Source organism: Mustela nigripes, chromosome 2 (genome assembly GCF_022355385.1).
Source record: "Mustela nigripes isolate SB6536 chromosome 2, MUSNIG.SB6536, whole genome shotgun sequence".
Lineage (NCBI taxonomy): Eukaryota > Metazoa > Chordata > Mammalia > Carnivora > Mustelidae > Mustela > Mustela nigripes.
In genome coordinates, this window is record NC_081558.1 from 174,031,604 (window position 1) to 174,045,925 (window position 14,322).

General features: G+C 36.1%; 1 protein-coding gene across 2 annotated transcripts in view; it reads right to left on the minus strand.

Annotated features, from left to right (window-relative positions):
• The window catches only part of EPHA6 (EPH receptor A6), an 876,957-nt gene that overhangs the window by 197,412 nt on the left and 665,223 nt on the right, over positions 1–14,322 (minus strand). For both annotated transcript variants that reach the window (XM_059392124.1, XM_059392125.1), the window contains one exon: positions 1,348–1,533. In XM_059392124.1, the coding sequence (XP_059248107.1) occupies positions 1,348–1,533 (186 nt within the window). The remainder of the gene's footprint in view (positions 1–1,347; positions 1,534–14,322) is intronic.

The following is a 14,322-nucleotide window of genomic DNA, read 5'->3' on the forward strand; positions in this document are numbered from 1 at the left end:
AAATGTCCCATTAGCCAAGGCCAGTCACATGGACAAGCCCAGAATCGATGGAGAGAACAACAGAAGTACATAAATGCTGGCAGGCACCATTACAGTCACTAAAGTAACAGACCAGTCCAACAGCTGTCATCAAGAGAGAGGAAGGCAAACCGTAAGAGACTCTTAACTATAGAGAACAAACTGAGGGTTGCTGGAGAGAGGTGGGTGGGGGATGGGTTAGTGGGGGATGGGCATTAAGGAGGGCCCTTGTGATGAACACTCAGTGTTATACATAAGTGATGAATTACAAAATTCTACTTCTGAAACTAATATTACACTATATGTTAACGGGAATTTAAATAAAAACTTAAAAAAATGGAAAACCATAAAAAGGGAAAAAAAAGCGCTTTTGTGTCTTTCAGACTATGGAGGCTGTCGATACTCTTCTGTTCCCTTTGGTCCAAATGTTGGTCAGTGCCTTGTGAGAAAGACTTAGGAGGACATAGCCAATTAATGTTTTTCATAAGTTTTTATATTTTCCTGCTTTCAAATATGACATGAAATTTCAATTTTGTATAAATGGTTTTAAAAGAAATTTTGGTTTTCTGAAAAAATGTGTCTCAAAGATTATTTTTTATGAGTCTTTTCAATGCCATTCTCTGTTAGGTTTTATTTGTTATAGTTCATTAGTGAATAAAATAAGGAGAAATGTAGTTAAGGTTTGTGTGCTATCATTATTCAAATAAAAGTGATTATATAGCAATCTATTTCTTAGAGTGTAAGATTAATTTTGTATTTTGAAGAGACTTCAAAGGAATGGCTTTGATCCCACTATTTCTATAAAAACGGGATTTTTTCTCAAAGTTGCAATTCTTATATCCATTTTATATAAATTATAATAATTTAAATCTAATGGCATTTTGTAGATGGGTTCCATGTTTAAAAGTCTTACTTCAGATAAAACATCTATATTTGTATATGAGATTTTTTCTAAACAGAAATATTTTACTTTAATGACCCAAAATACTCAAAGTGTTTCTTCTACTCATATTAAAATTTTACAGCTTTAGAAGAAGTGAATAGCTTATGGAGATTAGGAAAAATATATAATACTTTATTTTTGATTCATTACTTCAAGTTAAAATAACAAATGATTTATAGGTAATAAATACCATTTCAAAGCTGTTTGGTGACCAGTGCAAACCCTGATAATGTCATAGCCAAATATCAAGGCTCTGAGGGATGATATCAGAAATTAAACTATCCCCTTAATGGCTGTGGTATTGCTCTTAAGTTTTTGTTTGTTTGTTTTTTAAGGAACCGAGATAGAAATACATAAAAGAAGTCATGAAGAAAATCAGTACTTACTTTTTGTCACAACACCTTCTAGTCGAATGATATTTGGGTGGTCAAACTGACCCATGATACTAGCTTCTCTTAGAAAATCTCTTCTTTGTCGATCCATGTGGCCACCTTTCAAAGTTTTAATGGCAACGGGGATCTCTCTTTTTCCTGGTGTCTTCAAACGTCCACTACAGACTTCTCCAAATTCTCCTTAAAATAAGAACAAAAGCAGTTGTTTGTTTAAACAGAATACCTACATCCGGAAGAAGTGCCTTTGTCATATGATAGCATCTTTTTGTTCTTTAACATAATGACTGTCAAGGGTGTCATTTCCACATGGAGATTTCTTTCTTATAAATTGAATTTGTAATGACAATATACTTGATCAGCATCATTTTTTTTTTAAGATTTTATTTATTTATTTGACAGAGATCACAAGTAGGCAGAGAGGCAGGCAGAGAGAGAGAGAGAGACAGAAAGGGAAGCAGGCTTCCTGCGGAGCAAGGAGCCCGATGCGGGGCTCGATCCCAGGACCCTGAGATCATGACCCGAGCCGAAGGCAGCAGCCCAAACCACTGAGCCACCCAGGCGCCCCTTGATCAGCATCATTTATAATGAATAATGGAATGCATTTTCCTATGGGGTAGGACAGGAACTATCATTGATAGTTCTCCCTGATCTCTAGAAAAATTATGACTAGCAGAATTGGTGATGTTAATTTAATTCCATAGAAAAACAATCGCTGCATAACATTTCCTGTTCCTATTCTTAGTACTGATATATGGGCCAAATGCCTCTCTATTCAGGGAATCCATCAGGCAAAGTAGTGGATTTGTCCCTGTTAGGCCATATGTCTGAGCTTCACTACCATCAGAAATCAATGCATGGGTCAATTGGTATATGAACATATTGAAATGACTACCCTGACCTCAACTATAATAGGTGATTATGCAAACTAAATTACAAGTTACATGGCTGCAATGCAGATATAGTAGGATGATCTATGGCTCAACAATGATTTCATTGCATAGTAAGGAATAATAGCCAAATATTTATGATTAATTTACTACATGTATATCCAGTGATAGAGTGCTGTGAGTTTCAAAGAATACGAGTCGGTCTCTGTTCTTAGAAGCTTATAATCGAGTAGAAGAGTTTAGCTGAATATAAGTAAAGCACGTTAAGAACATAAGAACCAATCTCTGTAAAACGGTGGGTTCTGGAAGACTTCTTGTAGCAGGTCAAACTTTTGCTAGACCTTGAGTGATGGGTGCAATATTTGGATATTCAAGAAAAACAGTGACATTCCAGAGAGTGAGAAAAGTGAAGACAAAATTTCAAAGGTTGGAAGCCATAAAGACACAGGGATGACTAGAGGGATTATCGTGGGGAAGAAGGTTGGACGTTTTCTCAGTGAAATTCAGTAAGTTCAATAAAGTTTAAAATTCAAGACTTAAATTTTCTGAGACCAACTACCTTCATTTACTTAAAAGTATGATGCTTGATCACCAATTTATTAATCTGGAAAGTGAAGATACTAATAAAACCTTCCATAATTCTGTAATGTTGTAAGGATATTAGGAAGATCAAAAGTGATGACACATGTAAAAGTCCTTGTCAACTGTAAAGCATTATTCATGTGCTTTAAGTTATATGATCTTTGGAATGGTCAAAAAAATGAAAATTAAACAATCCCCAATTGGTTTATTAGCTAGAGGTTCTGGCTAATAATTCAATGCAATGTAAATATGAGTGTAGAGGACCAAATTAAATTTTTGTAGTATCACAGATTTCAGTTATCTGTATTTTCTTTGGAGCAATTCATTATAGTTAAGCTAATATTGACTCCATATCAATATTAAGTACTTCTTGGTATAAATGCTAGGATATTGTTTAAATAAAAAACAGAAACAAAAACAATGTAAGAAGGAAACAAGCCAAAATGTTGCTTCTCAAATTATGTGCAACATGTCCATTAGAAATAGAAAGCAGTCTAACAAGAGGCTTTACTCTATACATGTTAAACCAACAAATAAGCAAACAGAAAACACAGACTACAGTGGGATCCCTAAGTTCAGAGCCTATGATATGGGAGTTTTACAAATCTTGTTTAATTTGAAATCCAAACAAGAAATATCTTTTTTGCTTAATGATGCTCTCAACCTGTTCTTATGCTCACAGGGAAAAGAAGCAACAGTTTTTCAGTTTTGTTTGTAATATATATATATTTTTATTTTTCAAAAGATTTTCACTCAGACATAAAAAAATGGCAGTTGATAGAGACGTTCAACCTCGAAGGGCTCTGAACCTTGAAAGAAAAGGTATGTACATACATTTAAGTTAATGTCTGATATACCCAAGCCTACTAACTTGAAATTCCTTCTCAAATCACTGTGGTTTGTCATATGAATATCCAGAACAAGACAGGAATTTCTTCTTTTCTTTTACCTTGCCTTAGTAAGTCTGCTAGTAAATCTAAAAGCTTAGCAATATGTTAAAACTCCTCACCTGCCATGAACCAATAATCCAAGTGATTTTCTGTTAACATTTCATAATAATCCAAATAAACTTTTGAATATAGTGAAATGAACAGAAAAATCTGTTGTTATTTGATCAAGGCAGGCAGAGTGGTAATTTTCTTTGGTTTTCTGTTGTCTGAAATTCATGTATCCTATTATCACCAGGCAGGTGTTTTCTTCATGTCAAACTTTGCACGATCAAGCTGTTATCACACTTATTTCAGTGACACTAAATATGGTTGCCTCAATTAAAGATCTGAGACTCCTAGCACATTCTTTAGGAAAATCCAAAAAAATTCAGTCACAGAACCTATTAAAACCCTTATCTGTGGTAGGCCTGCCTGTATCAAACATATCAGACAGCAAGGAAAAAAAATTTTAAAATTAAATGCATAATTTAAGATATTACCAAAGATTGATCTATTATATTGTTGTCTTTGCAGCAAGAGTGGAGGCCCTGTATATAACCATAAATAAGATAAATCATTCCTCAATAAGATGTATAGACATTTATATATCCTGGTTAGTCCATCATAACTCATGACTATAGGAATATGGTGTTAACCTCAGATATTTTTCCTTTCCAATCATTTTCACCATCATTGTTACCCAGGTAGCTCTTATACAGTGCTTACTACCATGAGTCAGGTCTAAAAACTAAATATGTACTTTAACCTCGACAACAAACCTTTGAGGTGGGTACCATTATTTTCTTCATTTTACAGTTGAAGAAGCTGAGATACATGAGCTAAATGACTTATCTATGGTGACATAGCTAGAAAGTAATAAAACTATAATTTGAGCGCAGGAAGTCTGACTTCATGGTCCATGCTTATAACCACTCTTTTTTGCCAGCTGGGATGTTAATCACAGTTAACATTTTGTTATTATGCTATAACAATTAGTATTGGATTTTCCATATAAAGTCTATCTAACCAAATAAAACTGGGAGAATGGTAGAGGTAGTGAGGGACCATACATTTTGGATGATTGTCATCTCACAACTTCTTGGAGGCTTTCCAAACTTTTCTTCTCCATGTTCTGAGAGTCTGTTTCTCCCCTACCTCCAACCCCTTGAGCATCACTGAAGAAAAGAGCCACATTCCCAGTGGCTTTTTGGAACATATCTCTCAGGTCTAATGAGGTATTTTGCTCTTCACATTTTCTGTTTCTCTCTGACAGGAATGCTCTCCACAAACTGTCTCCCTTCCTCCCTGTCTCCATCTTCCTCAGTCTTTCTCTATGTGGATGGCTTAGTAGCAGTGAAGGCCAAGATCTGAGGTTCCTCCTTTAAAAAACTTCCTCTGATTGATCGATAGAATTTAATCCCTACTACCTTCCTTCCCAAATGAAAAAGAAAAAAAAATTAGCTGCTCTACAATCAGAATCTGGCCTCGCTTTCAGAGCTGGGCTATGTTATTCTCCTATCACACACTATACCAGACTTGACAAGGTCATCCTGAGAGCATGATAAAATGAGATAGGCAAAATTTTGCCTAAGCAATGACAAAGAAAGGCAACATCACGTGCCAAAATGCTAAATATGCCCACCTCTTTGCTAAAATGAGTAGCTGCTGCTTCTTTACCAGTTATAACCTTATTCTTGTTCTAGTCTCCCCTCCATGTAGATAAAATTCTTTAAGATACTGTAGTGTAAGTCCTAAAATTAAAGCCCAATATTATGTGTTGCTTTAATATCTGGTGGAAATTGGGAAGGATTCAAATAACCTTCCCAAAGTCTCTCCCTTCCACTCTGCTCCCATACATAAGGTCTTCCAGCCAAACATCCCTCTTTATCAAATGGATCAGATATTGTTTTTCCTTATCCCTGCATAGCAGGTTCCACTTTCCTATTAGTCTGTAGAATGATTCAAATAAGCCAATCACATCCTCCTAAGGGAACCAGGGGTGCCTCATTCTACATCCTGTTACAGCCCTCTGGTTATTTGTTAGGTTCTCAAGTATAACCACTAGGTGGCCCTGTATGGTGTCCCCTTCACCCCTGGGCTGAATACATACAGTTAATAAATATCAACCAATCTCATCTGCCTAATGAAAGGTGTTGTGTGTTTGGCATCCCATGGTCCTAGGGTGAGGATCTCAATCACATCAACAGAGTAAAGCACTCTATGTGGGAATGCAAATTAGCTCCGCCACTATGGAAATCAGTATGGAGACTCCTCAAAAATTTAAAATAATAAAAATACCACATGATTCAATAATTCTAGCATTGGGTATTTACCCCCATCCCCAAATGAAAAAAGGGTACTGAAGATATACCTACACTCCCATGTTCATTGCAACATTATTCATAATAGCCAAGATATGGAAGCAACCTAAGTGTCCACTGATAGGCAAATGGATAAAGAAGAGGTGGTATATATACACAACAGGGTATTCCTCAGCTAACAAAAAGAATGAGATTTTGCCATTTGCAACAATATGGATGAACCTAGAGGGCATTATGCTAAGTGAAGTAAGTCAGACAAGTACCATATCATTTCACCCATGTATGGAATCTAAAAAACAAAATGAATAAAGAAAAAAAGCAGAGATGGCCCTATAAATACAGAGAACTAGAGATAGCCAAAGGAGAACTGGTGGGGAGATGGGATTAAGGGAGGCTCAGGCTTCCAGTTATGGAATGAATAAGCCACAGGGATGAAAGATGCAGCATAAAGAATATAGTAAATGGTATTGTAACAGTGTTGTATGGTGACAGGTGGTAGTTACACTTGTAATGAATATAGCATAATATATACAATTGTTGAATCACTATGTTGTACAACTGAAACTAATGTAACATTGTGTGTCAACTATATATGTCAGTAAAAATAAATACGATAAAAAATACTTAATATAAAAAAACCCAAGCACATACTCAATTACAGAATTGTTGCTGCTTTCTGACAGCACCTCATCTTAGAGCAAACTTCTGCTTCCTTAGATTTCCCACATCATCCAATCAAAGCCCAAATCCTATAATAGGTTTCATCTAACATTCCCTTACTGACACACACTATAGTTCTACATGCTGTGTGTTTTCCTTTGCTGAAATGAACAATAAACCCTAGTTTTCAACTATAGTGTGATTTTGCGATCTTTGCCTTGAGAGTATTAGTATAACATATTACTGTATAGCACTTTTGATTATTTGACATTCATTTTTAATAACCTTATACACTTGGTATGTATAGCTCCATTTCAAAAATATCGCCTTGACCAGGTTAACTATAAGTCAGAAAGGCATGGGCCTTGACATCTCTATCTTTTGTTGTATCCATAGTACCTAGAACATAACAAACAACTCCTTAATATTTGTTGAATGAACAGAATGAATAAATTGGGGGGGTAGATCTAGACCCATAGTTGGGATACTTTGAGTACAGGGATTTTTCTAATATAGTAACTTTTTAAAAAAAATTACATAGTCTCCTTTGCTTTCTTTTCATTGTGTACATTTGAGAGATGCCTCAATATTTTCTGCATTCAGTTTTTTTTTAAACTTAACTGTACATATTCCACTTTCCTTCCTGAGTTTGAAGGCAACAGGAAGAATATCTTTGTGTCATATTTAAAAAGACATTAAAAAAGAAGACCCATAAAGGAAAAACATATAGCTAATTTTTAATTTAATTCTAGAGGGATTTATTAGTCTCTTCAGGACCTAAGGTAAATTCCATTATTCTTAATGTTATCAGAGGGGTCAACTACCCAACTGTTTTCAGGCACTTATGAAATTCTATTGGATTTCTTCCCAATACATACCTTCTACAGTGAAAGAGAACAACAATTTTCAGAAATTTTATAATTTCACACCAGTTGAAATCATATTTAATATTGAACGCTTCTGATTCAACTTCACAGAAAAATTCAACATGATGCAAGATTTCTCATGTTTAACAAGATTTCTCAGTAGGAAGAGTTGATTAAGACATGGGAGAGGAAAGGTTCTTAGAAAGTAGGGCTTCTATGTACACCTTCACCACTAATTTGTTTTGTGGTATTAGAGGAAGTCACATTATTTCTTCCTGCTTTAGTATCTTTGGGGAAAGGGGTTTTAAATATCTACCACCTAGTTACTTTTTGAGAGATAAAGATTAAGGTGTAAATACTTGCAAAGCTTTTTGAGTCCTAAAAAGTTTCCATGTAACCACTGAATCTTCTCAAATTATGCTGGATCCACAGTAGAAATGTTAAATATGTTATTCTAAGTATCCTTCATGGCGAGGCTCTTAAAATCTAGGTCAGGAAACAGGATTTCTTTAAGACCTGAGAAAGACTTTTTTAACTTCCTCATCAAACAACAGGTAAGGATTTTTTCAGTGAATGAATTAAATAACACCTTATTCCATATTATCTATTTTTTCCCCCACACATGAGATAGCTTCTTTTTATTTGTTTTTTTTAATGACATAATTCCTTCAAATTTTTGTGATGTGCATATAGTAAGAGGATGCAAGACAGCAATCCAGAAGCATTAAGAATGCAATCATTCCAGATGGCTGAAAAGTTGACTCTTGACTTCAGTGCACTCATCTCTGCCCCCTGCCCCAATATTTGGAAAGTTACATTGTATTTTCATGCTTTGTTTGTGCATGGAAGTGTTTCTCCACACTAACTTCCTAGATGATGGGCCCTTTTGTTCATAATCAGCATCCAATTTCACAGCCCAGTCAGTTGTCTGGAGTGGCCAACTTCTGTAACCACAGTCATGCCTACAGTGCTGCTTCTCAATGCACTTTCCAAACAGCATTTGATGTTGATGCATGTATGCTGTCTACTGGCAAACACATCTATTTCTGTCAAACAAAGCCCTGCATTTGATAAAAATTTGTCTTTGTTTATTTACTTGAGGCAAAAGGGGACTTTCATTGTGTTACAGGGCTTGCTTTTCAATAAAATTCTGCCTTTATTATTAGGACACATGAGAGTGAGTCAACATGCTGGCAACAGCTGACAAGAAAATATTATCTGATTGATTCATTAATAAGAATTTAAGGATGCTAGTACAATAAACATTCCTTTAAAAGTCTGAGTTGACTGCTCCTTGCTTCATGCTTCCCTGTTTTCCTGGATCAACTATGATTCTAGTGCTAGTGTCTCTTGGTTTCAACTATTAACTCATTATGTTTTTCCTTACTAACTTTAAACATCTTAAAAGCAGAGACCATATCCTTTTTTTATTTTTATATCTCATCTTTTACAATTTTCATTTTGTGTTTTAAAAATTTACATGATATATTAATATTACAGTATTAATTGTAATGATTGCGTTTGGGGAAAATGTTTAAACATTGCTGGGCATATCACAATAAAAACTAGTATTAAAAACAAATATTTACATGACAATAGGCTTCTTGTAGCATCATGATGCATCTGAAGTAAGGCAGGAGTAGCCAAATCTATGATATACTTCTACTCCAAATTCCAGTGTGTGGATTTTTTCCCATCACCACGAAGCAATTCTACACCAGCTTGGTGTCCTACAAGTCAACTCAATTCTGACACTCTTAACATGGAGATCCCACCGGGTAAGTGTTTAGTACTACAAGACTCCCCCTTTCTCTCCATTTTATTTTATTTTTTAATTTAAATTTAATTAACATGTAATGTATTATTACTTTCAGAGGTAGAGGTCAGTGATTCATCAGTATTATATAATATCCAGTTTTCATTACATCATGTGCCCTCCTTAATGTCCACCACCCAGCTACCCCATCTGCCAAGGCCCCATCCCTTCTAGCAATCCTGTTTGTTTCTTATGATTAGGAGTCTCTTATGGTTTGTCTTCCTCTCTGATTTTGTCTTGTTTTACCTTTTTCCTCCTTCCCCCATGATCCTCTGTTTTGTTTCTTAAATTGCACATATGAATGAGATCATATGATAATTGTCTTTCTCAGCTTGACTTATCTCACTGAGCGTAATATGCTTTAGCTACACCTAGGTCGTTGCAAATGGCAAGATGTCATTTTTCATTTTTTCGATGGTAGTACTCCACTGTGTAAGTGTGTGTGTGTGTGTGTGTGTGTGTATGTACATATAAGTATATATATATATATATATATATATACATACTATATATATATATATATATATATATATATATATATGCTTTACATCTTCTTTACTCCCAAAATATAAATGTGATCTGAAATGGCACCCCAATGTTTATAGCAGCAATGTCCACAATAGCCAAACTATGGAAAGAGCCCAGATGTCCATCAATAGATAAATGGACACAGACCATATCTTATTGGTCTTTATACTTCAGCACCTAGCAAGAGTCCTAGCATCAAATAGGTACTCAACAATTTGTTGAATGAATAAAACTGCCATATGCTTAAACTTTATGGGTACATCATCAAGGAGGGGTTGAGGATTTAATTTCATGATTCAAGCACAAGATTATTTATTATTGATTGAATTTAATTCTTTCTTTCTTTTAAGATTATTTATTTATTTGAGAGAGAGAGAGAGAGAGAACACAAACAGAGGGAATGGCAGGCAGAGGGAGAGGGAGAAGCAGGCTCTCTGTTGAGCAGGATGTTCCATGTGGGGCTCAATCCCAGGACTCTGGGACTGAGATGGAGGCAGACACTTAACCAACTGAGCCACTCAGGCAACCTAAATTATTTCTTTTCAATTGAGGTATACTTGGCACACAATGTTATATCAGTTTCAGGTATACAACAGTGATTTGACAAATCTATATGTTATGCTGTGCTCACAAGTGTAGCCACCATCTGTCACCATACAACACTATTACAGTACCACAGACTTTATTCTCTATGCTGTGTACCTTTTATTCCTATGACTTACTCATTCTAAAAGTAGAAATCTGTACCTCCTACTTTTTATTCTATTCTGCTAAAACATGCTCCCAAATGCAATGCTGTCCTCAAGGAGATTAAAATTTTCTCTTCTTCTGACATCATAAGTTCAGTACATTATTTATCTACTGAATACTCTTATTCACAATATTTTGATTTTTCAAACACTGATCCTATTCCCCAGAGCACCTTTTTAATCCAGTGTATTAGTCTCTACCAGATTGTCTCTCACACCACTTCCTTTCTTGCCTGAAGAAATATTGAAAGCGTTCCTCTTTAGACCCCCAAATTTGCATTTCAAAACTCTGTGTGATGATCTATCAAAACTGATTCTCCATTTGGCATCATAAAAATAGCATGGGGGGGAGAGCAAGATGGCAGAGGAGTAGGAGTAGGAAACCAAGTATCACTTGGTCCCAGGAGTTCAGCAAGATAGCAATCAAACCATTCTGAACACCTACAAACTCATCAGGAGATTGACGAGAAGAGCAGCAATCCTACAAACAGAAAATCAACCACTTCCAGAAAGGTAGGACATGCAGATAAGTGAACATGAGGTGACAGATGGGACAAGAGACTGTGGGGGGAGGGGCTGGCCCCAGGAAAGCAGTAGAGCAATGGAACACAAAATTGGAACTTTAGAAGTCTGCTCCCCTGAGGTAGGTCACTCCAGAGACTAAGTGGGGGGTGGAGCCCTCGGGGGGGACAGTGTGGTCACAGGACCTGTAGGGTCACAGAAAGACCAGGGGTGCCTGAGTATGGCAGATTATCCATGGATCGGAGTGGGGAAACCAGTTGCAGAGACAGCTGAAGAGAGGTTTCTCTGCTCGGGCTTATCTTAAACCATGATCTAAGGCACAGTCAGGGCACTGCTCTTTGAGCAGGGACCTCACAAGTGGCAGATCTGAGGAGATGCCCTCCTTCCTCCTCTGGGAGGAGCAGCGTGGGAGTGCATGGGAGGAATCTGCTAGGTTTGGAGACTCCAAACAGGGATGTGCGCCAGAGATAGAAATGCTCGGTCACAGGGTGGGTGAGCTCAGAGTGCAGCCGCAGACCAGGGAGATAGGAGTGATTGTTTTTTCTGAGGGCGCCCTGAGGAGGGGGGCCCTGAGGTTTCAGCTTCTTTGGCCGGAGATTGGGAGGCTGCTATTTTCATTCCTGCCCTCCAAAGCTGTTCAGAAAGTGTTCAGGGAACAAAAGCTCCCTAGAGCGAACCTGAGCAGATTACTCAGCCTGGCCCCTAGGAAGGGTGATGCAATTCCGCCTTGGGCAGAGGCATTTGAGAATCACTGCAACAGGCCCCCTCCCCCAGAAGATCAACAAGAACATCCAGCCAAGACCAAATTCACCAGTCAATGAGTACTGCAAAATTCCAGAGCTACAGGAATATAGCACATAGAATTCATGGCTTTTCCCCCCACGATTCTTTAGTCTTTCAAAGTTAAGTTTTTAAAATTTTATTATTTTCTTATTCAATTTTTAAAAAAAAATTCTTTTCTATTTTAATGCTTTTTAACTATTTCATCTTATCAATAACTTCTTAAAAAATTTTAAATTTTCATTGTTATATTCTATCCCTTCATTGTATTTAATCTCACTTTGTATACATATAGGTTTTTCTTTCTTTAAAATTTTGGGATACAGTTTCTTCTAATAGATCAAAATATACCCTAAACCTAGTGCATGGCTTTGCTCTAGTCTCCAACCTGATCACATTCTTTCCTCCTTTTTTTTTCCTTCAACCAACTTCTTATCAATTTCTTTTTTTAGAATCTTTTTACATTTTCATCTTTTCAGTCATATTCCATCCCTTCAACGTGTTTACCCTTACTCTTGTATATATATAAGTTTCTCTTTCTTTAGAATTTTGGAGGCAGTTTCTTGTAACAGTCCAAAATACACTCAAAATCAAGAGTGTGGCTCTCTTCTATTCAGCAGTCCAATCTGTAGATATAGATATAGATAGATTTATAGATATGTATATTTATCCTCCATTCTTCTCTCCCTGGTTTCAGGTCTCTTCTGATTTTGTTAGTGTATATTTCCCTAGGGTCGTTGCTACCCTTTTAGTATTTTGTTCTCTCATTCATCTATTCTTATTAAGATAAAATGACAAGGTGACAAAACACCTCAAAAAAAAAAAAAAAAAAAAGAAAAGAAAAGAGAGAACAAGATGCAGTACTGACATAAACGGACTTAATCAATATGACATTAGTAACATGTCAGAACTAGAGTTCAGAATGACAATTATTAAGGTGCTAGCTGGGCTCAAGAAAAGCAGGAAGATACTAGATAATTTTGGGGGGAGAAATAAAATCTCTTTCTGGAGAAATAAAAGAATGAAAATCTAACCCAGATGAAAAAAAAAAAAAAAAACCTATCAATGAGTTACAATAAAAAATGGATGCTCTTACTTCTAGGATAAATGAGTCAAAAGAGAGAATTAGTGATATAGAAGACCAAATGATGGAGAATAAAGAAGTTGAGTGAAGGAGAGACAAAGAACTACTGGACCATGAGGGGAGAATTCTAGAGATAAGTGATACTGTAAGATGAAACAATATTAGAATAATTGGAACCTTAGAAGAAGAAGAAAGAGAGAGGAGGCAGAAGGTATATTGGGGCAAATTATAGCAGAGAATTTCCCTAATTTGGCAAAGGGAACAAGCATCAAAATCCAGGAGGCACAAAAAAAACCCTCTCAAAATCAATCAAAATAGGTCAACACCCCATCATCTAATAGTAAAATGTACAAGTCTTAGTGACAAAGAGAAAAATCCTGAAAGCAGCTCAGGACAAGAGGTCTGTAACATACAATGGTAGAGACATTAGATTGGTAGAAGACTTATCTATAGAGATCTGGCAGGCTAGAAAGGACAAGCATGGTATATTCTGAACACTAAACAAGAAAAATATGCAGCCAAGAATACTATATCCAGCTAGGCTGTCACTGACAATAGAAGAAATTCTTCTATTGTCACTGACAATAGAAGAAATAAAAACAAAACAAACAACAACAAAATACCTAAAAGAATTTGCAAACACCAAACCAGCCCTACAAAAAAGATTGAAAGAGGTCCTCTAAGCAAAAAGAGAGCCTAAAAGTAACAGACCAGAAAGAAACAGAGACAATATACAATAACAGCCACCTTACAGGCAATACAATAGCACTAATTTCTTATCTTTCAGTAGTTACTCTGAATGTAAGTGGACTAAATGTCCCAATCAAAAGACACAGGGTATCAGAATGGATAAAAAAACGAGACACAATGATACATTGTCTGCAAGAAATTAATTTTAGACCAAAAGACACCTCCAGAATTAAGTGAGGGGCGTAGAAAACAATTTACCATGCTAATCAAAAGAAAGCTGGAGTGGCAATCCTTATATAAGATAAATTATATTTTAAGCCAAAGACTATAACAAGAGATGGGGAAGGATACTATACCATACTTAAAGGGTCTGTCCAACAAGAAGATCTAATAATTTTAAATATCTATGCCCCTAACATGGGAGCAGCCAACCATATAAACCAATTAATAACAAAATCAAGAAACACATTGACAATAATACAATAATAGTAGGGGATTTAAACACCCCTCCTCACTGAAATGGACAGATCATCTAGGCAAAAGACCAACAAGGGC